The sequence below is a fragment of the Amborella trichopoda genome, chromosome 12 (genome assembly GCF_054954075.1).
Source record: "Amborella trichopoda isolate Santa Cruz 75 chromosome 12, AtrichopodaSantaCruz75HAP2 v2.0, whole genome shotgun sequence".
In the NCBI taxonomy this organism is placed as follows: Eukaryota; Viridiplantae; Streptophyta; class Magnoliopsida; order Amborellales; family Amborellaceae; genus Amborella; species Amborella trichopoda.
Genome location: NC_142347.1, coordinates 14,910,673 through 14,937,939, shown reverse-complemented (window position 1 = coordinate 14,937,939; position 27,267 = coordinate 14,910,673). Strand labels below are relative to the sequence as shown.

Here is a 27,267-nt window from a genome sequence, read left to right as displayed (position 1 = left end):
ACTGGTGTCAAAAAACTATCAAACTACACGGATTTTTGAAACTTAACTTTCTTTTTAGGATTACTATCATCATGGTTGCGATAATCAAACCCTAATGGATTTTGGAGAGGCACACATATAAGTATATGAGAGAGCTGCCTCACCGAAAACTATATCCACATGTAAACAACAGAAACTGTAGAGCTTCAAATTTTCAGCACAACAAAAAAAAGAATGCCACGTACCAAGACTATAAGATTATTTCTTCTCTTTAATCTGTTGATAATTTTATGGAGGAATTCAAAAGAACGGGTGTGAATATGACCTCTTATAGCCAAGGTTAGCAACCTGATCAAAGCTCATTAAACCTGATCAAAGCACATTTAAACTCTCGCACGACCAACAGTTTGGTTCAAGCTCCCAAAGAAATATAAGTTCCTCTATGCACTACCAATCAATATAGAAACCCAATTTTATTTTTTTTGGGGTAGATCTGGGGATTACAGGTTACTACCATTTTGGAAAAAGCTAATATTTTGAAAGCGTCAAATTTCATATATATAATACGTACATATCATAACAAACTTATAAATTATTACAAAAACTATTGTCTGGAAAATACAGCGTTAGGCAGTTTGCCGGCCACTGGGAGCATCCGTCTCTGGAACGTTGAGCAGTTGCGCCAGCTCCAATCGATATTCAAGACCTCTCAAGTGGTGCCCCATTAGCATGCACCTGAAAACAAACCAAAATAGGTGATTCATGCAGTTGCACTACATAGGTAGACAACTTTCGCTCTTTCTTTTATATATATATATATATATATATATATATATATATATATATATATATATATATTTTGTTTTTTTTTTTTTTTTTTTTTTTGGGGTAAAATGCACACAAACGTGTGCATATTTGTGTGTAATATATATCGTTAGATCGGCTGAAATTCAATCTAGGCCGTTAAGCTCATAAGTTCATACGCGCTAGTGGACTAATCCCATCTTTTTATGTTTGTGTGTGTAATATATATCGTTAGATCGGCTGAGATTCAATTTAGGCCGTTAAGCTCATAAGTTCATACGCGCTAGTGGACTAATCCCATCTTTTTCATGAAAAAAGCTGGATTAACTCAATAGCTCATATGAACTTATGAACCTAACGGCTCAGATTCAATCTTGACCGATTTGACAATCACGGATGTTCGCTAGTGTTTGAATTTTATTTATTTTTCTACAAATCCAAATCACTTGAAATTTTAGACGTGTGTTTATCAAAAATAGGTGAATTTTCGAAAAATATCAAAAAAATTATTTTACATGAAATAAATTGACCAAAATACCTCCGAAACGTTTTGAGACGTATTTTGATCATTTTGTTTTTCACGAATAATTTTTTTTATATTTTTATTTAGTGCGCCTTGATCAAGAAAACATACACTTAAAACTTCATATGATTTGGATTTATAGAAAAAAAAAAAAATCAAATACTACCAAATATCCTTGATCGTCAGATCAACCCAGATTCAATCTGGACCGTTGGACAGATTCATATGTTCATATGAGCTAGTAAGTTAATCTAAGCTTTTTCATATATATATATATATATATATATATGAGCCTTTTATCACTCTACTCAACAAATTGACTTAAAAACCAACTCAACAAAATAGATGTAGTGAAATTGTAGTGGACATTTTCGTCCATTAAAAATACTTTTTGGGCATTAAAAAATGATTTTTGGGATACGGGGTTTTCTTCTCCATCTCTATCTCTAATGTATAAAAGTAGTTTTGTGTACATAAGATCTTGAGCAACAAGCAGATACAATGGCTGGAAACTCAAATTTACAAATCATTCCACTTGCAAAAGAGATACATAATGTTGAATCAGGGCTTCAATAGCATGTTCCCTCGAAACACCAAAGCCACAATGAAACACAAGTTGAAGACGGGGTAAATAGCACGTTCCCCAGGAACACCAGTCGCTAAGCCTTAAAAGCCGCCAAAAACCACGTTTTCGGAGACACAAAAAAAGCTCCAAATTGATTTCTTACACCCTAAAAGCAGTTCTCTATTGGAACAAAATAAATGATTAGGAGATCCAAAAATGCCATGAACCTGCTGTTGAAATTAAATATGGCGTCTCTTTTATCATTGGGTAGAGGATGGGGGCATCAGAGGTTCTTAGGGGTTTCAAATTAAATCAAATTGGCAGAAGCACGTGATTGGCAACACCGAAAAGAAAACCCCAAAACTCTCACCAAAACTGGGTTTTTCTTGAATGATCATCCATGGTAGAAGTTGCAGAGGGGGGAGACTAGTTTATGGTTATAGGGACCTTCTTGATCAAGGGAAGACGGAGAAGGTGCACAGTTTTTTGGCACTTAAAAACTGTGCGGGAGTAGAAAACCCCATGCCCCAAAAAGCACTTCTTTTAATGCCCCCAAAAAGTTATTTTTAATAGACAAAAATACCCACTACAATGTCTCTACATCTATTTTGTTGAGTAGGTTTAGTAGAATGATAAAATGCTCATGTGGTGTGGGAGCTGTGAGCACCCTACATATATATATATATATATATATATGGGTTTTGTTAAGGTGAGCCTACTAGCTCACATAATAGTATAAACCCAATGATCCATATTGAATCTGAACTGATTTGAAGGCCGAGAGTGTTTAAATTTTAATTTTTTTTTCTACAAATCCAAATCAGTTGAAATTTTAAGTGACTATTCTTCTCATCAAGCCGCACCCAATAAAAATATAAAAAACATAATCCGCAAAATTAAAAAAAACCAAAATACCCCCAAAACTTTATGAGGGTATTTTGGTCATTTTTTTCATGTAAAATATTTTTTTTTAATATTTTTTCAATATTCATCTATTTTTTATCAACACACGTCTAAAATTTCAAGTGATTTGGATTTGTAGAAAAAAAAAAAAATTGACACTATAGGACATCCGTGATCGTTAGGTAGGCCCAGATTCAATCTGGCCCATTGGGCTCATTTTTTCTTGTGAGCCCATTGTCTCACAGAAGCTTTTTCCTATATATATATGGAAGATACTACAAAACACCTATAGGCGAAAATGAACAGTGATTTCACCTACCCTCATCATCGTCCAAAGTTCATCGCACAGCCACGATTGTCCGATAGTGTTTCATTTTTCATTTTCCATTTTTTTCTACAAATCAGAATGACTTAAAATTTGACTCGTGTGTTCATTAAAAACAGGCAAATCTACGAAAAATATCAAAAAAATATTTTACATGAAAAACATTGACCAAAATACCCGCACAAAAGTTTCAAGGGTATTTTGGACAATTGTTTTTTCGCGAATTATTTGTTTTATATTTTTATTAAGTGTGCCTTACTAAGATGTACACGAGAACCAAATTTAATATCATTCCGATTTGTAGAAAAAAATTGAAAAATGAAACACTACCGGACAATCGTGACCGTATGATGAACTTTGGACGGTGATGAAAGTAGACGAAATCACTGTTCATTTTCGCCTATAGCCATTAGGAAGACTTTTCATATATATATATGGATGGAGGGAGGGATGGCCGATGCTTGTAGAATATTAAATGTCCTACATGTATAACGGCATAAAAATCAGACGTAGAAATCTTGGTGCTCCTCCAAGACCACTAAGACTTGGTGAGCCACACAGAGAGAGAGAGCACCAAGGCACTACTGACACCGTGACTGCCCCCCACCACTACTGTGTTGGTGTGTGCAGTAGTGGTAGAGGCAGTAGCGGTGGAAAGGATCTCGCTAAAATTTTGGTGGTCCCGTAGGGCAACAGAAACTTTTTCCGACATATTTGTCTGTGTAGCTTGGTAAGCATGGTTAACAAGAGATGTGTCGCGGTCCAAACCAGAATAATAGACGCGCAAGGTAATTGCGAGTAATTGAGATGAGGGGCTGGAACTGCAGGGAAGTGTTATCGACTGTATCTTCATGATTCTTCTCCCCAGATTTTACAGCTGAGGCCATGCCAGTTCCAAACAGAGGGGGAGGCTTTGAATGCATTTTGGGGGAGAGCGTAGCAAGGAGACCGTGTACGACACAATGTATTATTTCTTCCAGTTCAGCCGAGGATGGTACTGAGAGCTCTGCCACCTGTGCATGAATTGCCAACCAATTCATCACTTACATGATTGGGGTTATGCACCAAACAAGGAACTGGAAAAACCAAGCGTAAAATCGGTTCCTCTAAAAACAATATGGCATCCAAGGTACTTACATAACCAAGTGCCATACTCATAGAATTCAAGTTCATGCATTTGTATACAGGTCCAACTAAGATCAATACAGAATTCATCAGTGATATAAATCAATACAGAATTCATCAGAGATATTTTTCTATGTACACTAGGAATTCTTGGCCACTGCCATGTCAAATATTATAAATTGTATTGCCTAATACCTCTTATATATGAGAAGGTGCTTTGGCAGTACCCAGAGTATCTAGAGTTAATGGATCAGGAAACATTAGCGACTTTCCTAGGGCTATCCATTTAATGTAGGACAATGTGAGTCAGTATCCTTTATGTTCTATTTTGGTTATAAAAAACATCAATGAGCAGAGTATGTAAAAGAGGAGATGGCATTGGGAGGCGCCATGAAGAATGACACTACCATGAAGTAACACGTTAGATGGGATTGCAAGACCAACTGTACATGTAAGCCCTTACAGATGGGATTGCAAGACCAACTGTACATGTGAGCCCTCACAGAGCATATTCATCCATAGCCCACATGAGATCCCATGAATGGCTTGAATTTCCTAATCCAGCAAAGTTCTTTGGAATTTCCCTTTTATTTGAATTTTACGATGTAGATGTTGAGGAGAAGAGTATTATTAAGACTAGATTCCTAATATAAAAGTGGAATGCCTAAGGTTTTCTTTCTCTGAAAAAAACAAAGTATGCGCACATGCAGAAGTTTGTTGCTCGATAATTTATAAGCAACTCATCCTAAACAAGAAATAATTGGTGTAGCAACAACCATGGTGCGGATACGATAAACTGACCGAAAAAGAAAAAAAATTTAATGAATAAATTAAAATAAATAGAAACAAATGATTGTCACAAAGGACCAAATGGAAAGTCGTAGTACACAGAAAATTAGTAAATGGAAATATGAAGAGAACTTCTATTGAACAAATTGGAAGCTAACAAATGTTAAAACACTATTAAAGGCAAATAAGATTCATGCAAAACATTTGCATGGCCTGCAATGCACACATGTAAGATTAATTGAATAGATAATAGAAATGTAACTACAAACTTATCAAAAAAAAAAAATAAATAAATAAAAATGAAGGCATCTTGGTCTGCAAATTCCGAATGATCAAAACAAGCATAATAATGCAGACGGGCAATTTCACGATGCAGATCAGTGCAAAGCAATGCACATGTGTGCAATGGTTGGCACACGTTTAGTAGGAAAGCATAGGATAGAAATGTAAACTTTCGATTATTTTATGTTCATCATTATCAGAACCAGATACTTCAATCAGAGAATCAGCACACGGAAAAAAGACACAGAACCTTAGGAAGATGACTTCAAGGGCCAGCAAAATGCGTTAAGAGAGCTATTTTAACAAAGATGACACAAAGTCAAATGCTGAGATGTATGGATGTAAAGAATTAAATTGGTTTCCATTACGAGTTTTCTTTCAATTAAGAAACCCATAAGAGTGGTTTTCTCATTCTTTAATCAATAGTTTTCTTTTTTTGTAACTATTCACTGTATTAAGTATCAAGTAAAAGAGTTAACAGCATATTTGGAGCTCACAAAAAATAGCCTACCCTAAAAAAAGGGTGCCCTGTACAAAAACCCTCTAGGGGTGCAAAAATCAATCAATCTATACAATGAATCACAGTTACTATCTCAGTATCACCAAAAGGTGTAAAGCAGCCCTGTTGAGGGACTGTTTGAGGCACCTAGCATAGCACGGAGGTCAGCTTCAGCATTTGCTTTCCCTCCAAATGTGTTTCCAAGTAACAGTGAGGGAGCTTCACTGTGGCATCCATGTACCATAAGATCACCTCTCCCCCTTATAGACCCTTTGGTCGTGCTTCCGGTCTTTGGAAGTCCATAAACCATAGCCGGAAATCAGTCCTTGCCAGCTTATCTTCGCTAGAGGGCGGAAGGAAAACTTTGTCAAGCACGGCTGACATGGCAATAAACTCCTGCAGATCATGATCCATAAGGGCTCTCCTGAAGACTAGGCTCCATGATCTAATGGGGTTATCCATGGGGAAGCACAGTAGCCAAATGATCCCTTGCTACTCGATAAAGAGGGAAATAAATTTTTGACATCCGGAAGTGGTGCTTGGATTTTCCAGATGTCAAGACCCCCTTGGGCAACAGGTGAACACACCTTGTCACATGCAATAAGGTGGTATTTCCGACCCTCAGTACCAGACCAAAGGAAATTTCTCATTAACTTCTCATCAATTTTGCATACTGCCACCACTTCCCTAGCAATGGAAGGTTGTTTGCTTGGATTTTCCGGATGCCAAGACCCCCTTGGGCAATGGGTGAACACACCATGGCCCATGCAATAAGGTGGTATTTCCAACCCTCAGTATCAGACCAAAGGAAATTTCTCATTAACTTCTCCAATCTGGCCACAACTGCTGCAGGCATATGGAACATTGACATCTCAAAAATGGGGATGCTTGAGAGGGTAGCCTTATTGAGGCTTTTTACGACCCACAAAGAGAGGTATGTACGCTTCCAGCCTGCAAGCCTTCTGCCGAACTTGTCAATGATGTGACTCCATTGTTCGAATCTTGGTTCCCCTAGGCAAAGGGGCAGGCCAAGGTATGAGAAGGGAGGTCTTCTGCTACACAACCCCATCTAGCACCAAGGAAATGAACAACTACGGTCTCCATACAGACCCCCATCATCTTTGTCTTGGTCAAATTGACCTTGAAGCCCATTGCGAACTCTAAGAACTTCAAAAATAAAAAGGAGGGAGTCAACTTGCTCCACCGAGGCATCACATAATAGTAAAGTATCATCTGCGTACTGCAGATGGGAGATGGAGAGACCATGAGGTGAGGATTTGAAGCCATGGAGGTATCCGGCCCCATAGGATCTCGATATAGACCTACTGAAGACCTCTGCTGTGATGGCAAAGAGAAAGGGGGATAATGGGTTGCCCTGGAGGCGGCCCCTAGAGGAAAGAAAGAAACCAACTAGAGAGCAGTTTAGGAGGACCGAGAAATGGGGATTTGAGATGCAACCCCTCATCCAGAATCTCCAACGCTCTTCAACCCCATTCATCCAAAATGTCCCAACTAACATGATCGTAGGCCTTCTCCCAATTGAGCATAATAATAAGCCCAGGAGTCTTTGAAAGCATGAGGGAGTGGATGCATTTGTGTGCAATGAGTGCCCCGTCAAGGATTTGCCTATCTTTAACAAAAGCCCACTAAGAAGGGGAGATAACCCAGCCTAACACTTCCTTGAGTCTCGAGGCTAAGACTTTGGATAAAAAGGAAATATTGATAAGGCCGATGGGCCTGAAGTCTTTTAGTTCTTCGGCTCCTTCGATTTTGGGGATGAGGACTAGGAAAGTGGCATTCATGGCCTTGTTGATGATGCTCCGAGAATGGAATTCAGCAAAGAAAGATAAGATATCGGGTATAAGGAAATCCCACAAAGCCTTGAAAAAGGCCATTGGGAAGCTGCAGCCCTGTCTTGGCTGATACTGGTGCTGGCTTTCCAAATTTCTTCCTCTTCAAAGGGGCATTCCAGCCATGAGACCTGGTTTGGAGGGAGGGACAGGAAAGAAAGGTCTGCCATAATGGAACGAGGGGTAGATGGTGAGATGAAGGAGGAGGAGAAAAGCCAATTACTGCTTGTTCGATGAGATGAGACTGGTCTAGGACCGAGATGCCCACTTTGAGTTGGGAAATGGAGTTGTCCCTCCTACATTTTGCAATGCGGTGTAATAAGGCCATGTTGAGGTCCCTGTGGTTGAGCCATTTGATTCTAAATCTTTGGGCCCAATAGATCTCCTTAAGCAAGAGAAAGTGGTGTTCCAATTTAGATTGGGCACGAGATTGCCTCTCGTCCAGGGATAGAATTCTACTTTCTTCAATCATGTCCCAAGACTGGATAGAGCGAAGGAGCTCCGTTTTAGCCGCTCAAAAGTTGCCAAGGAGTTGGGACTTCCACAAATTTAGCTGATCAAAAGTTATTTGGTCATTTGGATATCCCTAGCTGAATATTTTTCCCAATGAGTCCCAAGTAGATTACATTTTGGAACTATTAAAGAATAACTTATGTATTGGGGCATTTCTATCATACAATACTTATTTTCATCAAGGGTATTTTTGTCCTTTGTAAACCTAAACAAACATTATAAATAAAGATATTAATAGGACATGGGGTGACTGAATCTCATGTCTCTCTCTCCTCCCTCTCTTTCATCTTTTATCTCTTCTCTTTCTTTTCCTCTTCTTTCCCCTTTCTCTCCAGTTGACACTTTTTACTGCTCAGCACTATTCATGGCAATGTTCACAGTACTATTCACAGAGAAGGAAATTAAAAGAAGGATGATCACCAGCACCTCAAACAGCCGAACGATCTTCATCTTTTTCTGCAGATCCTCATCATGTTCCTGAACCTACTCCCGAAGTTGAAAGTATTGATCTTCAAAATGGCACTTTCTTCCATTTGTGTACCTAAATCTTATCAGTAAGCTCTTTGAAATGCTGAATGGAAGAAAGCTATGGATGAGGAAATGGCTGCACTTGAGTCAAATGGTACTTGGGAGCTCACTGATTTGCCAGCAGGACAGAGACACGTTGGGTGTCATTGGTTACATACCATTAAGTACCAGCTAGATGGATCTATAGAGAAATTAAAGGCTAGACTGGTGGCAAAAGGATACACAAAAATTTGGTTTTTTATTATTTTGAGACATTTGCTCATGTGGCCAAACTTAATTCCGTTAGGGTACTTATATCTATGGTAGCAAATAAGGGGTGGTTATTATGGCAACTTGATGGTAAGAATGCCTCCCTCCATGGCGATTTACAAGAAGAATTCTATATGGAGCAAGAGCAACCATCAGGGTTTATTTCTCAAGGGGAGTCAAACAAGGTATGCAGATTAAAGAAAGCAACCTATGTCCTCAAGCAGTCACCACGTACATGGTTTAAGAAATTCAGCGTACTTGTCATAACATATTGGTTTCAGCGGAGCCGTGTGGATGATTAAGTATGTATTAGAAAACAAGCTGCTAGACCTATTATCTTGGTTGTTTACGTTATTATTATAGGCATTGATCAAGACGGAATTCAGAAGATGAAAAATTATCTGCAATAGTATATTCAGACCAAGGACTTGGGGCAACTGAGGTATTTTCTTAGGATTGAAGTAGCTTAGTCACAATATGGTATTAGTCTATCCTAAAGGAAATATGTAGCTGATTTATTAACAGAAACATGGATGTAAGGAGCTAAACCGGTTGATACCCCCATAGATCCAAGTTCCAAACTTTCAATGGATCAAGGAGACTTACTAGAAGCATTGATTCAAAACAGCAATCTGCCCAGCGCCTAGGCGGGCTAGGGGACCTGGGCAGACCAACAAGGCAGTTTGTCCTTGGGGCCCCACCTAGGGACACTAGACGCCTGCCTAGTACCCCGCCTAGGCGAGGGGTATCTAGGGTGCCTAAGTGGGCGCCCAGGGGACTGAACCCACCTAGGTGCAAATTACCCATTGGATGAGGTAATTTTGGTATTTTTTTTGTTTGGATTATACATGCATTTTTTATACAAAATTTGGACCTAAAACATGATTATTCGAAAACCCTTGCCCCCTTTTGAACCTAGTCCACCCAAAACCTGGGCGCTAAGCGACCTAGAACCCCTCCTCAGGGAGCGCCTACGGGCCCCCCGACATTTTTGGAGAACACTGAATAGAAGATCCTGACATATATAGAAGACTTGTAGGTAGACTTATCTACCGAACAATCACTAGACCAGATATGGTCGTCTTTGTTGTGAGTGTGGTAAGTCAGTTTATGCATTCTCCTAGAACACCACATTGGGAAGCAGAACAATTGTGAGATACCTGAAGGGAGCCCCAGGCTGAGGACTCATCTACAAGAAGAATGGCCACTTCGGTATTGAGAGTTATTTTGATGTCGATTGACACGATCACCTTCAAATAGAAGATCTACTATGGCCTACTGCACCTTTATTTAAGGAAACTTAGTTACTTTGGAAAAGCAAGAAACAAAATGTGGTGGCCAGATTTAGTGCAGAGGCTTAGTATAGAGATGGCTCATACTACATGTGAGTTTAAGTGGCTGAAAATCTTGATGCACGACATGGGTTTTCCATTTACTGAACCAATGAAGATGTTATGTGACAATCAAGCAGCCATTCATATTGCGAGCAATCCAGCTTTTCATGAAAGAACAAAACATATTGAAGTGGATTATCACTTAATTCGTGAGAAAGTGACCACAAAGCAAATAACAACCCCATACCTGAAGTCATCAAGGGGCCGTCACTTGGTGTGACGGTAAAAGGCTCGGGTAGCCAGTGTAAAAGCGCAGGTTCGAGTCCTCAGAGCGGCCACTTTGTGCATAAAAAGCCAAAATTATGACCGTTTCCAGCTCACCCCTCTTGGGACCCTGCGTAGGCAGGACCAGCACCAAGTTACGACCTTTTATACGTGAAGTCATCAGATCAATTGGCTGACATATTCTCCAATGCGCTTAGTAGTAACCAAACTCAACATATTTGTTCCAAGCGGGGCATGCTTGACATCTATTCCCCAGCTTGAGGGGGAGTGCTAAAGAATAACTTGTTTTGTGTATTGGGGCATTTCTGTCATTTTTATACACTTTAGGATACTTATTTTCACTAAAGGTAGTTTTGTCCTTTGTAAAACCTAAACAAACATTATAGATAAAGATATTAATGGGCCAGGGTGACTAAATCTCATGTCACTCTCCTCTCTTCTCTTTCATCTTTTCTACCTTCTCTCTTTCTTTTCCTCTTCTTTTCCCTTTCTCTCTCTAGTTTTTGACACTTTTTACTATTCATAGTACTGTTCACAGGCACCAAGTTTGGTGGGACAAGATAATCCCAACACGCATATAAAAAGAGATATAATCCTGTTCTGAACATAAGTAAATTTTAGGGTTGGTTTTTTTCCCCAATCTTATCCTTCTCGATTTGAGTGAGGTCCATTACCATATCCAAGGGATTTTCTTATAAGTAATCGCATCACTGACAATTTCATTAGTTTGTTCAATTATTAGAGTTGTGTTTGCTTTGTGGAAACAGCAGTTCGCTTTCATTGCATGATTACAAGCATTATCAGCACATGACATTGGATTCAACAAGGGCTATAAGAGCATGAGACTTGCTCCCGTGAACTGCCTTACCTTTCCAAGTTGTAATTTTGTTGGAGACAATGAGAAGTACTCATCGATGAAAATGAGTGAATAGATAGTTTATACATAGTACAAGCATGACAATGATAGAAGAACCTTGAGGGTATTTGTAGAATAAGTGACCAAACTATGTCTACGGGACGACCACATAGAAACGAACTACAGAAATGAAATATCTACAATGTCCCAATGGACATGATAAAATGCAGTAAGAGTAATCCATCTCTTAGAAGGAAGTTAGGGGTTCTCTATCTTTATATGAGGGACACGTTCCCTTGTGACCTTTATTCCTTGTTTTTTTAATTAATTCCTTTCATCCTTCTTGTCCTTGAGTTTGTCATTTGGTTTATGTCTCTCATGCAACTTAAATTTAACTAATTGATGTATTCTTCTATAGCTAGTTACTAATAAAATACTTCATTCATGTCATACAAGTCACCACTCCAGGTCCCACGGTGGATTGAAGAGCATAAGGACAGAATAAAAATTCCTTCCACGTGTACATGAATATGACTACACAAATTGAGGGGGAAAAAGGTCTGCATTGTTATCTCATTTCCACTCCAAACTTGCAACAGACTACAGAAACCAAATAAATGAACGAACCTTTTCAGGCTCCAAGGACCTCAAGTAATGTAACAAGTCATTCTTTTCTTCCTCAACAACGTGTTGCATCTGCAGAGCAGCATTTTTTCGACGCAAATCACGCAATTCCTGCCAATTCAAATCAACCTTTCAGGAGGATGTACCATGGAAACTACAAAAAAGAAGGAATTATAAAGGTGAAGCAGAAAATATCAAATGCCCAGAAAAGGGCAACAAAAAAAAAAACAACCAGATTTCTGAATTCAGAAAACAATGATAAAATCGAAATAGTTGAAATAAAATGAAATAATTTAGAGATGAAAATCAATATACGGAATCAAGTAAATAGTACAACATTTACTATGAACGCGTCAAACTAAGTTGATAAAAAATGAAGAATGATATATACAACAGCTTCCATCATATAACAGAAAAACCCAAAATCATTTCAGCAATATCAGTAAACCAGAGCACATATCATTCACGGAACATTAAATTGAGGGCTAGCATTTATAAACCTTTGCACATTGTATTAGGGAAAAAAGGAAACAGATGAGCATCGCATTGTTATGTTTTGGGCATCCAATGATGTGAGTTGTTGTAGCTGCTAAATCCGGTGGAGCATCAATGGCATCGGACAAGGGGAACAAATTCCACCATTGAGCCCAAGATTGTTCCCTCTTAGTTGAACAAAAAGCATTCAATTAACCTTGCCTCCCAGTTACTAATGAGTATTAGAAGTCTTTGCACATCATATTAACAAAAAATCCCATAATCATTTCAGCAATATCAGTAAACCAGAGCACATATCATTCATGGAACATTTAACTGAGAAATAGCATTTATAAAACTTTGCACATCATATTAGGGGTAAAAGAGAAACGGATGAGCATCACATTGTTGTGTTTTGGCGATCCGATGATACCGGTTTTTGCAGCTGTTGAATCAGGTGGAGCATCAATGACATAGGACAAGCGGAACAAATTCCACCATCAAGCCCAAGATTGATTCCTCTTAGTTGGACACACAGCATTCAATTAACCTTGCCTCCCAGTTACTAATGAGTATTACACGTCTTGTTTAGTTTCTTAGGATTAATTTGCCGGTCTGGTATGCAACGTCAATCACTATTTCCCTGATTTTTGGTGGATCTCAAGAATCTCGTTAGGAGATTTCCTGTGAACTTCATAATTATCATAGAACCTATGGCAATTAGAATGGGGTTGTGTGAGATGATCAACTGGTAGAATAGTTGGGATATTGAATTTCCAAGGGGCAGATATCAACGTAGTTTTGATCCTTCAACTGACATGTCAGATTCTTAACCCCTGGCTCAATAGTTCATGCCCTATGTAAATACACAAAGAAAAGGTCCACCACAAGTATGCCGTGAGTTGCCTGTCAAGTTGACCTTCTTTGTAGTCCGGAACTTTAATGTAATATCTCCTCTCTCTTGATATTGTAAACTCCTCAGACAGAAAAAGCTCCCTGTGAACAGAACACGAGACACCGGACCCAGCCCCCCCCCCCCCCCCCCCTACATACACACACACAACCTCCGCCTCTCTTGGGCGCGAGGGGCGGGCAGTTGGCAAGGACAACTTTTGTGCAGGGAATGCTGAAAAGACAGAAGTTCTTTCATTGATCAAAGTGGCAATATCACATCCAATTCAGGCATTCCGATTCCACCGTGGAACATTAAGATAACTTATTTTATACACCTGCTTGCACAAAAATAACATCGATTCAGCAGAAATGGATAGCACTTATGTTGGATATGGTGAAAGAAAATAGAGGTCAGAAAGAATGAACACATATTTCAGTAAGAAAGGAGGTTCACTTGGTCTCATAGTTAGCTACCCAACAAAGACAAGGAAAGATCAATCGAACCTTTTGCATACCATTACCATGGCACATATGAAAATTGCTGATGAATTTGTCAGCACTGTGGATGTATATTGCCCGACGTAGTGAATGACATCTTACTTATCAAATGACTAGTGGAAAGCAATGATCAATGCACCATAACACTTACTAAAGAAAAGAACTAATCACTTATCAGTCATAAAAAATGGATTGTATACGGTGAGATAAAGAATGGATTGGATATACATGAGGTCACAAACGCCCCAAGTTTACGGAAATATTTCTCGGACTTCAAGCGCAGTCAATATTACATCCCAGCTACCCGATTTCACCTCTAATGGCCAGGGGTGATTGTGAACTTTTTGCAGCAAAGACCAATGGTCTTCTTTATACTTTCGCATAAATTAAGAAAACTATACTATAAGGAAAACAAGAATCCCAATGAAGCTGTTTCACTTGGTATATAAGAAAATTTGTGCTTACACTTTTCGCTAAAGATAAACATGATCTCAAGTGAGTAATGTAATCTCGAGCCTCAGGTGTCATCTCCGCAAGTCCGAACAGATTGATTTTCTCCTCAGATAGGTCATCAGGCTTTTCAGAAGTAAATGACAACTCCTTTCTACTGGATAAATGAAACATTCTAGAGTTCCTATCAAGCAACACATCATGGCAATCAAGTCTTGAATGCTCTAGTTTATGTTTTCCTAAGTAACCCTCAGATATATCAAGGTTTTTTTGGAGGAAAAGCTGATATTCCGCATTTCGCAAAGTATACCTGCCACAAAAATCATGCCAATAAATAACAATCAAGAAAAATAAGTAGACTTCAAGAAAATAGACATTCTCATTTTTCTACTCATGCAATAGGATGTGTATAAAGCTACAAGCCTCAAAATTTTGACAAACTTAGTGGGTAGGGGATTAGAGGGAGTCGGGATCCAGCAAGCACAAGAAGCTTTAGATCAACCAGAAGATGAGAACAAAAGAACAATGACACTAGAAAGCAGTGAAAGCTAGATGCAATCCAGATGCCACATGTCACAAGAACAATAAATTTACATCCCCTAAGTAATTAACAGCCATAATTACAAAGATAAAGGTCAAATTTAAAACCATACCTGAAACTAACAAATAGCTGTGATGCCAGATACCATTCTTGATATCCCATATAAATGGTTATGCCAAACAAATCAAGATACTTTTTTGCTACTCAATGAAATACTATTCGGTTTTCAAATGCAACAGATTCTATAAACTCTAGTCATGAGATCCCTGCATATTGCCTAACAAGAGATGCGATGGTATGGATGATCATGTCTGATTTTTTCTCACTTAAATGAAAAACAAAATCATCCACATGCACTATAGAATTTCCACGAACAAAGAACCAAAAACCAAATGTACGTACTGTTACAGATCCATCTGCGACAAGCAGAACACACATAGGTTACAAAATGTTGGAGCTGACCAATAAAGGCTAAGGGTCAAAACCCACAAAAGGGTCTTTGGGAATGAAACTTATATCTACCCAAATCTGATATAACTGAACCATCCATAGGTCCAACAGAACCAAAACAAAATAGCAGCAAGATAAATACTTATTATAGCAATGATGATTTCCCCACAATAGCAGTGGAGGGCAGTAGAGCAAATAGAAAAAAGCTACATTCCATCTAAGGAAAGGGTCAGACATTATGGGATGGCAAAGGATGAGAGTTTCCTTTTTATTTCTTCAGATAAATTAATTGATAAGAAATATGGAACTTCAAGGACCATCTGAACAAAAAGATATGAAAAAATAATAAAAATAACTTCAAAATATTAAAAGTAAATTCACCATTCAACATAACAGATGAGCTGATCAAGTTATTCATGGTTCTTTATATGTAATCCAAGAAATAATCTGTCAAACATCACCAAATCCAACATAAATTTTGCAGTATGTGTTTGTGTGCGTCATTAATTTGCACGCGTGTGTCCAACTAAATGATTACATACACCCCTGATCTAATTTCTACAGCATTAGTTCAAGAGACCAAAAATCTGCTTAAAAAAACTATCTAGGAGGGATTTGTTTGACCCAAATGTTAGGAACGACTCATTCATCATAATGAACAAGCTCAAAAAAAAAAAAAAAGGTTTCAAAACAGAAAATGATTTCTTTTTTAGGAGAGAGAAAATGTAGTGAATACAAGCCATTTGTTCTATGAAAGAAAGAATGGTGTTCTCATCAACGTAACATGACCAATTTCCCAAAAAATAAAAAACAAAGAGGACTTCGAGTAATGAAAGGCTCAGAAAAATAAAAATTGGATGACCTATATTCACCAAATTTTCTCTTCCTAGAGAAATCCATTTTCCAAATTTTTTTCCAATTTTTCTCCTTTGCAATGTTTGCTGCGTTCAAGAGGGTGCACGTGCAAAATTGGGGGTTGAACAAAATACACACATATAGGCATTTTTAACTGAGTCTAACAACCTCGATGGAATAATCTCATTGCTATCAGAGATTTTTTCTGAAAAAAGTAGGAGTCCGATGGATCCCCAAGTATTGCACCCATGTGTGTCTCATTTAGGAGCTCCAAATAAAAGTTAAAAAAAAAAAAGAAGAAAAATCCCGAAAATGTCAGGCAAAATTTGTTAGTCATTGACAACCGTCCAGATTGCCCCATTTCCAATCTAGGCTATTGAATCTCTCTCCCAACTATTCCAGATGGGCCAGTGTGTAGATGAAGGACATAATCAACTATCCCTAAAAAACCTCTCCTTAAGGGCTTGTTTGATAATTGGAAGGTAAATGTCCCCTGGAAATTGGAAGTTCTTTGCTAGGAAGAAAGAAGTTATTTAAGGAAGTTCTGAGTGTTATTTAAGGAAGTTCTTTGATAAACTTGCTGGAAAGTTAAAGAAGTTATAGATAGTGTGTTTGACAAACTGTTGAAATATAAAGTCATGTTTATTTAAATATTATTAAAAGATTAATATATTAAATACTATTTAAATTTTATTTTTATATTAGACATAAAACAATATATAATATATATTGTATTGTTAATATCTATTACATACATAAAATATATTATACCACAAAATATATTATATTTTATATTATGCAATATATTATATTACATTAAATAAATATAGATAATATATAACAGCAGAAAACAAATATATGGTAATAATTTAAATATAAATATATGACATTTATAACATACTATAATATATAATATAGTGTCTTTTATATTTATTTTTCATAATATATAATAAAATATCTTATATTACATATATATATATATATATATATATATATATATGGTAATAATTTAAATATAAATATAAGATATTTATAACATTCTATATTATATAATATAGTGTATTTTATATTTATTTTTCATATATATAATAAAATATCTTATATTACATATATATATATGGTAATAATTTAAATATAAATATGACTATAACATATAATATAGTGTATTTTATATTTATTTTTAATATATATAATAAAATATCTTATATTACATAAATTTATAATATATAAATATCTATTACATATAATATATATAACATAATATAATAAATAGGAATAGGAAAACGTTTATATAAGGTTGCAACCTTAAAATGTAGAATTAAAGATGCACCTCAAAAATCCATCGAAAAGGTTGTTTTAATGTTGACAAATCCTTTAATTGATCATCTCGACATCGAGATGTATGAATATGAAATAAATAAATAAATAAAGATTTTGAGTCTCAGTAAAAGTGCATCATGCAACATATTATCTAGACCGCCCATTTTCAAGATTTTCATATATTTATAGATTTGCTTGACTTTGTCCATTTTTCGAATTTAAGATTTTATAATTAACTATGAAAATAGATTTTGAGATAATCCTAGGAATTTTTTATACCAAAATCACATGTTATGATAAAATTTGGAGGTGCTCCTTAATTGGATTGTTTAAGGTTGCAACCTTATAGAAACCACACCCTAACAAATAATATAGTGTATTCTATATTTATTTTATTATATAATATATAATATATAATAAAATATATTATATATTATACAATAAAATATAAAACATATATTATATATTAACGAAACATAATATGTAATATAGTATATTTTATATTTATTTTATTAATATATATTTGTATTATATAGAATATATAATATAATAAATTATAAAGTAATATAATACAATGGGTTTGAGAAACCAAGTTCCAATTTTAAGTTCCATCATTTTAGATGGAGCTTTTCTACTTAAGCACAAGGGAACAAGGAAGTTCTAGGTAGAACTTCTGTACTGTATAAGCTCCATGCATCAAACACAGAACTTGTACAGTAATGGGGAAGTTCCTTCTTCCTCCCCTAACTTCCTGTTATCAAACATGCGCCCTCAAGGTAATAAAAATCCAATCTAGGTGAATTATTGTAATCACAATATTCCAGTATTGTCTTTTTTATCGGATTTATTAGATAATGATGGGGACTCTAATAAATTAAGTAAATGTATGTACTTCATTAAGACTACTAAATATAGTTTCATATTTTAGTGAAAATTAAGAAGATCAACACGTTGAAATATTAACAAATAAAATTGTCTAGTAACTTCAAATTTATATCCAACTCAAAATAGCAAAAAGGGTAAGGTTGTGGTGCCTCAGCTAATCCACCTATTCAAATGCTTCTACATTTCAAAATCCTTCTTGGAGATGGATTTTGGATCCAAAGTTTCACAAATCCATAACCTTGACTCCCATGATCATGAATTTGAGAAAAAATAAATTAAAAAAAATTCAAACCTTATAAATAGTCTATTTTAGAACTTTTCTTTCACCTTGGTTCTTCATGGACCATTAGATCTATATTATAGCTTTGGAGCTGCGAATTCATGGGTCAAATGCAGAAAGCATTTTCAATCATTTCAGATGGGTTTTGGATCTGAAATCCATGGAAAAGCGAAGTAGACTCATGCTCGCCAACGCATAATAAATTTCTCCAATCAAAAATCATCATCCATCATAATAACTTTAACTTACACATCCATTATCAATTCCACTGATATTGCTTCCTAATTGCATTACTGATATTTTAGAAATATTTTTAGGTGACTTATTTACTTTCAGATTCAAGTTGCTAATTTTGCCTTCAGATTACATGTATGTTATTATTGGGAAAGCTTTTTATGACAATAATAATAGGATATTATCAGAATTAGTATTAATGTTTCATAATATCATGATAAAATAAAGAAAAATGAATTGAAAGACAATCGACACTAACAATCCAATATTAAAAAAAATGGTTTCCATCTCCCTCTAAAATATCATTCATATTTTATCCTAATCTTGATTTAAGAAACAATTTATTATGAGAAGAAATTGGAGTGACTTTGGAATTCATATCAGGTTGTCGAAGAAAAGAAAATTTTATAAACTTTGAGAAAATGATTTTATATGTCAATTGTTTCTATAAATTAACAATTTTTACAGTGGTATTTAGCCTATCTTATAAAAAAAAAAGAAAAAGAAAAATTTAGAATAAGTCAGACATAATTAACCAGCTATAGAACTAATACTAATGAATAAAATAAAATTATTTTCCAATTCAATTAGTCATTCTAAAAATTTGTGTTCATCTAAATTTAGCCAGTGTTGTTTAGACTGGAATCGTTCAACCGTTGGACCTTCATGCCCATTCAAACCCTCCACACATGAGTATCCACCAAATCGGTGTATTGGATAGTTTCAATACCAATTCAGAACCAATCCAGTCAATCAGAGAGCTCGTCTATGACAACTCCAAACCCTAGAGCGGATGGGGATCAAACCGATCTAGTCAATCCCAATCCAAAATGAGAAATGGCAAAAACGTCCTTGGTTGTTTTGTTTATTTCATCATTTTAGCCCATTTTATTGGGGATCTTTTCACCATTTTGAAAATAATAACGAGCGTTTTGGTAAATAAAAGAACTAAGGTGCGTATCACGGTCTAAAAATACTTTTTTAAAGAGAAACAATTTAGTAAACCCAAGAATTTGGGCAACATATACATACTTTCTAAAGCATTTTATGGCCACTCAACAGACAATTTTCAACCTTTAAGTCCATTTGATTTGTTCTTTGTTTTGTTTGTTTTAGATTTTAAAAAAGTAAAGAAAATTGAATAAATTTTGGATCTTTTAGGGCTTTTATGAATAATGAAGTTCTTTCTCCCAAATAATTACAATAGTTGTTTCTTGCGTTAGTTTCAAGTTTCTTTTGGCTTTAACAATTTAATAAATGTTGTAGGTATTTGCCTTCAATGCTCAACAGTTCATTTTTATTGTTACTGCTGAATGGTTTATAGACTTTGGAGTGCACCATGAAATATGAACATATGATGTTATATAATTTTATTTTGTTTCTAATATTTTCTGAAATTATTTTTCCTATAGTTTTTTCTTTTTTTGCCATTGTTTTAATTTTTTTGTATTTTCCTATTTTCTTTTGGTTGTTTTCATGAGCGGTCTGACCTGTGGACCTACCCGGTCCTAACAACATTGGCAGGAGCATCGTGCAACGCAAGTGCCATTGGGTTGTGTTCATACAGACACACACACATATAGATACGTACATAGCCAATCCCAAATATTTGGGATAAGGCTGGAATGATACGCACACACAAGGACAACAACTTCCTGAGCACCTACCTCAATTTCCACAAACATTTCATGCTGAGAGAGACCAAATTGCCCCTGGGTTCATAATGTCACGATACGCAGAATTTGGAGTATTCCTCATAATTAGACAAACCTCAGTTTTCAAATAGTTCTAGGGTAGATAATGAGCAGAATTGTTTCATCGTAGGCAATGACTACTAATAAAGATATATTGTTTTAAGATTGAACTAGTTTCATAAGATAGAGAAACACATACAGAAGCACGAAAGAAGCCAAATGCCAAGGCCCCTGTCCATTGTCCACATGTATGCAGCACAATTGAACATTATTAAAGTGCTTATGAACTTTTTACATTATCTATGGGTATATACACAAGAAAAACATGATGTTTTTTTCAATCTGGCAGTGTAAGCACCACATATAGGTGCATTATAGGACATGATAGAGAAATGAACAACTGGAGAGCATCCTTAGTCTTGTCATACTTATAAACAAAGACATAAATTGCGACATTATAGTTTATCTGTGTACACAGATTATCATAGTTATCCATTTCACAAATGTACAAGTAGGGCTTTTCTGTGGTATACGAGAAGGACTGAAGAGTAAGCCTACTCAACTTCAGAGAATAGGCTAAGAAAAAATTAGAGGAAGTGGGGGCAAGTCATCATTTTAAAAAAAGTAAAAAATTTCATTTTAAGGAACTCGTTTTAGGGCTTCTATGGACATATGCGCTGCAACCACATGTGCACAGACATAAAACTGCACACTATAAATCCCAGAGCTAAGGGATTGAGTTTGGCAGGCCTTCATCCAATGTATTGAGTTTGATGGCAATAGAAATCTCACTTGAGAACAATCTAGGTATTTCTGTTATTAGCTTTGATATCTACTGTTAGGCCTTTTGCATAGAATCACAATTATTTCGTATTATGCAAGTAAGAACCCTTATGTTCGATGAAAAATAGATACTGCTTTCAAATATATAAATTATAGGGATCCATTAAATTATTAAATAAATATTATTAACTAAGAATTATGATTCTTTCCAGCTGCTCACTCGTCTAACCACAAGAAATCAATATTAAAATCCACAAATCCAGAGCTAGAGCCTACCCCAATGCAAATATCTAGATCTCTGCATGCAATATTATTAACTAAGAATTATGATTCTTTCAAGCTGCTCACTCATCTAACCACAAGACATCAATATTAAAATTCACAAATACAGAGCTAGAGCCAATCCCGATGCAAATATCTAGATCTCTGCATGCAATGAGATTTCACATTTTCTCTAGGAACTCAATCTCACACAAGGTAGCAGCAATTATGAGTTAAAAATATCTACAATCAAAGAACGATAAGCCAAAAATATCAGAAATTGATTGTTGTAAGAAACCACGTATCAGCCCTTACACGGCCCCTCATTTTTGTATAAAAGCAGCCATATGAAAACCCCAAGGCCGAATTGCATGTAAAAAAATAATATAATCTTTCAATCAAAATAGTAAATCTTTTAATAGGAAATTCTTTAATATCTTACTCTTGCAGAACTTCAAATAAAAGCTTTGATGTATGTAGTTTCTAGTCCCTTTTTCTTACTCATAATGTCTGCAGTTACTAAAGTAGAAAGGCATAACAGTATTCCAAAAGTAGTCAAACAAAGTGTAGAACATGGGACGGAAATAACTAAAAACGTGGTCCCAAGTTCAATACAGTGACGATTATCATACCCAGTCACAATGGAAGAAACGAGGAGTTTGGACAGGGGATCCCATAAGGCCTCAATCAGGACATGAAACTGATCTGAAGGCAATAAACCCAGCATGCCAGAGATTGTCCTCTTCATGGCATCTATTGTATCTGCAGATGCATCTTTTTGTATGAGACTCACATCCAAAGGCTCTATTTCCTGTATCAGACCTGAAAGAAAGGAGTTCTAGCAAAGAAAAACAATCATCACTAATAGTAAGTGCAAAGCATAATTATCAATCATCTCAAGTCGAAACCACAATATATTTGGTAAGAACATAAGTAACCAATTTTTCTCTTTTTCTCTTGGTGACATGCATAGCAAAATTTTGATCTGCTGTTAGAAAACTCACCCCACTCAGTATTCGACAAAGTCAGTTAGGCTGGGAAACCCCCAAGCCCATAAACCCCATTGCTCGGGTGTCCCCCCTCCCCACCCTTTTTTTTCTTTTAGGGTGTACTGTAGACTTGCCAGAGTTAGAATAACTTGGGCATGACTCGGGTGAGTTGTGAGACATGTTTATAAAGGACTCATCCGATGGATGTTTTAATTTAAAGGAGGGTAAAATCCGATCCCCATTTTTTACCCTTTTTCCTCAAAATCCTCAGATTTGAGATATTGTAAGTTTCAAACTAAGGTTTACCCAGATTTTGAAAACTCGCAATTCCTTCGTAACCTAGCTCGATCTTCGTAAATTGTTGTTACCTAAGCTGATTCTTGAGTTCTTTATCGAATCATAGGCTTATTTCACACAAACCACTCAAACTATTAGATTTGTGATAGTTTGAAATTTTCAATTAACCCAAAATTTTAAAGAGCTTGAATCAACTAGATGGAATACTGCTTTCCTAATCTGGTTCAGGGGTTCAATTGGGGTATTTGAGGATCATTTGACAATGGAGGCATCCATTACCACCGAGCACAAAAATTGAAAAATCAGCTTCAAAATTTCTTGGCAACTTTCATTTTTTCAATTTAAATCTACATATGAATTTTTTTGGGATTGATGTCACTTGATCTAGTCTTCTAGTGTTTGCTCTGTTTTTGTGGCAGTATATATGAATGAGGATGATTCATTTTTGTTTTTCATTTCATGCATACGAAGAGATGTTTTACATGTACGTAGAGATAATGCTTTTCGAATTTATAATCGTCATCATCATCATCCGAGCCTTATCCCAATTATTTAGGGTCAGATACATAAATCATGTTCCGCCAATCTGCCCTATCAAGGCCATACCCTCAATAAAATCATAAGTCACCATATCTTTTCTCACTACTTCTATCCATGTCTTTTTAAGCCTTCCCCTTGCCATTTGGAGCATTCCACTTGAACAAAATCGCACTTCCCAACCAGTGTTGTAACAGGCCTATGCTGACATGGCCACCCCATATAAGTCTACTTTCCCTCATCTTATCGCTTATTAAAGCCACATCAAAATTATGTATTTATAATGTCAGATTTTCTTTTTTTTTAACTGATGATACCAATTAGATTTTTTATGCTTTTTTTATGCATCTAGCATTCTTCAAATGTTAAAAAGTACTATTTTCCTCTCAAAAAAAATTAGAAAATCAACTTTTTCTCCATATTTTAATTCATAAAAAGATATGTTTCTATAAATGTATTAACTTAATGCTGCTAATGAGCCTTTTTCTAACTTAATCCTGCTAATGGGTTTTATTTAACTTACTGTTGTTAATGTGATATGCTATGAAGGTTTTTAATACTCCTAGTAGGCTTAAAGTTTTTACATTTCATTTTAAAAAAAAATCAACAATTTTCACATTCTTTTTTCGTATTTTGGTGCTTATAGAAGTATTTTGGTTGAGTGCTTATGCCCTTAGCAATCCTGCTTCTATAAGGTAAGGAGATTTTGGGGGAGGGGAGGATTCATCATGGCAGCATATAGAGTGAAACAGCGGGAGTGGAGTAAGATGAACTGTAAACATTGTGGAGAGGAGATGTCAGGCAGTATTAATCGCCTAAAACAGCACATCGGCAGAGTTCGAATTGATGTAAAGCAATGTGTCTACACAACTGAAGCAACAGATGCCACAATCTATCTACGTCAATGCGAAAGAAGGTGCATAGACAGAGGACGGTTGAGGAGATAGGAAGAGAGTACCATGCACATTCTTAAAAAGAAGAGGAGAAAGACTTTGAGGCCAAACTTCAGCAGGCAACGAGGCCGTCAAGAGCCTCCAATGGTTGTGCAGTGCTTCCGAATCAGCAGTACCTGGCATGTGGAGGAGTGCACCAGGACTTTCCAGCTTTGTTGAGAGGAGAACACATTCTACTACTTTGTAGCCTCCCAAACCAAACCTACATAGCTTACCGAGTTACACATGGCCAAATTGACCCTTCCCTTCAAAAGTCGAAGGCAGAGAAGAAGACTCCTAAATCCACATGGGAAAGGCAGTTAAGACGAAGATGTAAGAGACAGTTGCACGTGAACTAGCAGTCTGTTGCTTGGATGAGGAGGTGGCAGAGGCTGACTTATTTATTGATAAGAATAAGCAAATGTGGAGTAAGATTGGGTTTACTATTATAACTAATAGTTGGAACGATTGGAAAGGATGGTATATCGTTAATTTTTACATGTATTGCCCAAGAGGGACATTCTTCCACTCCAGCACAGAATCTAGGACTAGGAAGATTACCATGATTGATATATCATTCTTCCACTCCACTCCACTCCAGCACAGAATCTACCTAGTCAGCCTTAGCAGACCGCTTGTTGAATCAATGTATGCATGTGAGTAAATATGTCTGTCCATGATCTTTGCCAGTGTAATATCACTCCCTTAGGAACCTTCTATATTATAAATGTTGAGGGTAATTAAGTCATTTGTATGCGTATACCTCAGTAAATACCTATCATACGAAAGGTGTATAACTGAAATGAATCACTCCCCATAATTTCTAGGAATTGTTTCCTAGAGTCCTCAACCGTCTGCATGGTATCAGAGATCTGATCTACCTAAACCAAACCCTTCTCCACAGGAGATTATATTCAGAGAGAGAACAGCCCAACAATGTTAAGAGGATAGGGTCAATCTCTTTCATTTCACCCATAGTTGTTTCATATATATGTAGTCTCATGTAATATGATCTTAGGAATCACCATAACGTAACATGCAGTGTAAGTTTATAGTTGTCAACTAGCCATTCCTTTCTTGTATATAACCTAACTTACAAAGACATGCACACATGTGCCAGAGTTTCACGTTAACATGTGTGTCTACAATGGTCTGACATGGATCATAAAAACATCCATATATTTTCTTTTTTAATGCTGTTTCCTAGAAACATCCATATTGAGTATAATGTACAGTATATGTAAATATATATAAATTAGAATTTATTAAAAAAGTTAGAAACTGTGTCTAGATTCTAGAGACCAACATCTAAATTCAGGACAGCATCCAAATTCCGGTGGAGTGTCCAACTTCATGTCTAAATGATAGACACTCTCTTCCAAATTCCAAAATCACGCGTATATTTGTGAACACTCATAATGATGTTTACATCGTATCAATCTTCCTTGGCTCCAGTTTGTGCCCCCTTCTATTTTACCTTCGTAACTCTCATTCTCTTGATGTTTACATGGTACCAATCCTACCACAGTCCACAGATAAGCACAGTATCAATCTTACCAATCTTACCGCAGATAAGGACATAAATCCAGATGAGAAGCAACAGGTCATATAATTACAGGTGTTGTTGTGCATGGGCCATCCCCCAAACCATTCCCCCGCCCCCCCCCCCCCGCTCCCCAATTGAAAGCTGTCTTTGACACCAAATTGCAATATTTTAGGGAGAAATTCAAATCTTTGCTCAAGAGTTTTTGGTGCATTTTTGCCCCACTAAATTTGGTTCTCTGGGTTCCTCCATAAAATAATCAAACCTTCTTTCAAATTACATGGAATAAACTACACAAAACAGTAGGAAATGAGGATAAAAAAGATTTGACATTTCGAGGCAAAGGCATCATTATAGCAAAGTTCCTATATATTTAGGCCATCAAGCACAGGATTACCATGATTGATATATCATTCCAAGTCAGAAATAGATATCACCAATAAGTTCTCACAATAACAGACATTTAGTGCCCAATTACATAGACATAGCCCATGAATGGAGCAAAACATGCAATGAAAGGAAAACAGATTGAAGTGAAAATCTACAAAATTGCAAATTATACACTTCAAAATCGAGACTGGGTGTTTCAGAGACAAAACGAATCCACAGAGAGAGAGACCTTGGAGCAATTGTAAAGGGGTTTTCCCCTGTTGTTGAGGTCCTCTTCAAAAGAGGCGCTTGCCAAAATTAGAAATCCACTAGAATTAGAGGTTCGAAAGGACTTTTGTTTCAGAGGAAGCAGGGTCGAACGCCTGAGAAGGCCCCCTGAGAGTGAACGATTAATAGCGAGGAGCGATCGAGGTCCATGATGAAAGACATGGACAACGGTCGACATGCCACCCCTACCGCTTCCTTTCGCACCTCCTGCCTTCTAGAGTTCGCATGCGCTATTCGCGTCTCCTCGCTATTTTTTTATGCCAGGCACCGACGTCAAGCAAGAAAGGGTATGGATAGCATGTTCCTGCGGGAGCATACTGATATTAGGGAAAGCACACGATAAGATATTTTTCCTTTTTCTTTGTTTTTTTTGTCAATGTGGTCTAAGCCACCTCGGGCCGTTACATGTAAAAATCGAATGGCTGAAGGGTATCGTCGACTAAGTTCAAAATCTAAAAAATAGTCGTTGAGCTGTGTGACATAACTCAAGCTATTGAATTTCACATTTAATAATTAAGAGTGATTGTGACTTTCTAGTATCATAGATAAATAATCTTATAATATATAATACTTATATATTAACTCCCTCCGACCTGGGAACTTTATGGGTGGATTTTTTTTTTTGTGGGATCCATCAAAACATATGTTTGGTTATGCTTT

General features: G+C 36.3%; 1 protein-coding gene across 3 annotated transcripts; it reads right to left on the bottom strand.

Moving 5' to 3' along the window:
* Positions 1-513: 513 nt before the first annotated feature.
* Positions 514-26,855, bottom strand: LOC18424641 (MAR-binding filament-like protein). Of its 3 annotated transcripts, XR_016046233.1 has the most exons (7): positions 26,570-26,855; positions 22,285-22,490; positions 14,365-14,659; positions 12,037-12,144; positions 10,516-10,662; positions 3,868-4,112; positions 514-714 (listed from the first exon to the last, which is right to left on the bottom strand). XR_016046233.1 is itself a non-coding variant. In XM_011630741.3 (6 exons), the coding sequence occupies exons 1-6, from the start codon at positions 26,783-26,785 to the stop codon at positions 606-608; spliced, it is 1,179 nt and encodes a 392-aa protein (XP_011629043.1). In that variant the 5' UTR covers positions 26,786-26,855; the 3' UTR covers positions 514-605. The 3 variants fall into 3 exon arrangements, 2 of the variants coding, with proteins under 2 accessions (XP_011629043.1, XP_088710380.1); XM_011630741.3 differs by lacking the exon at positions 10,516-10,662; XM_088854254.1 differs by lacking the exons at positions 10,516-10,662; positions 14,365-14,659; positions 22,285-22,490.
* Between the last annotated feature and the right edge of the window lie 412 nt (positions 26,856-27,267).

Excerpts from the sequence above, each read along its gene's own strand:
- LOC18424641 (XM_011630741.3), bottom strand. The coding sequence starts at position 26,785 with ATGTCGACCGTTGTCCATGTCTTTCATCATGGACCTCGATCGCTCCTC. Across the intron at positions 22,491-26,569 it reads CCCTTTACAATTGCTCCAAG|AACTCCTTTCTTTCAGGTCT; the intron begins GTCTCTCTCTCT and ends TTTCTTTGCTAG. Across the intron at positions 4,113-12,036 it reads GGTCCTTGGAGCCTGAAAAG|GTGGCAGAGCTCTCAGTACC; the intron begins GTTCGTTCATTT and ends ATTCATGCACAG.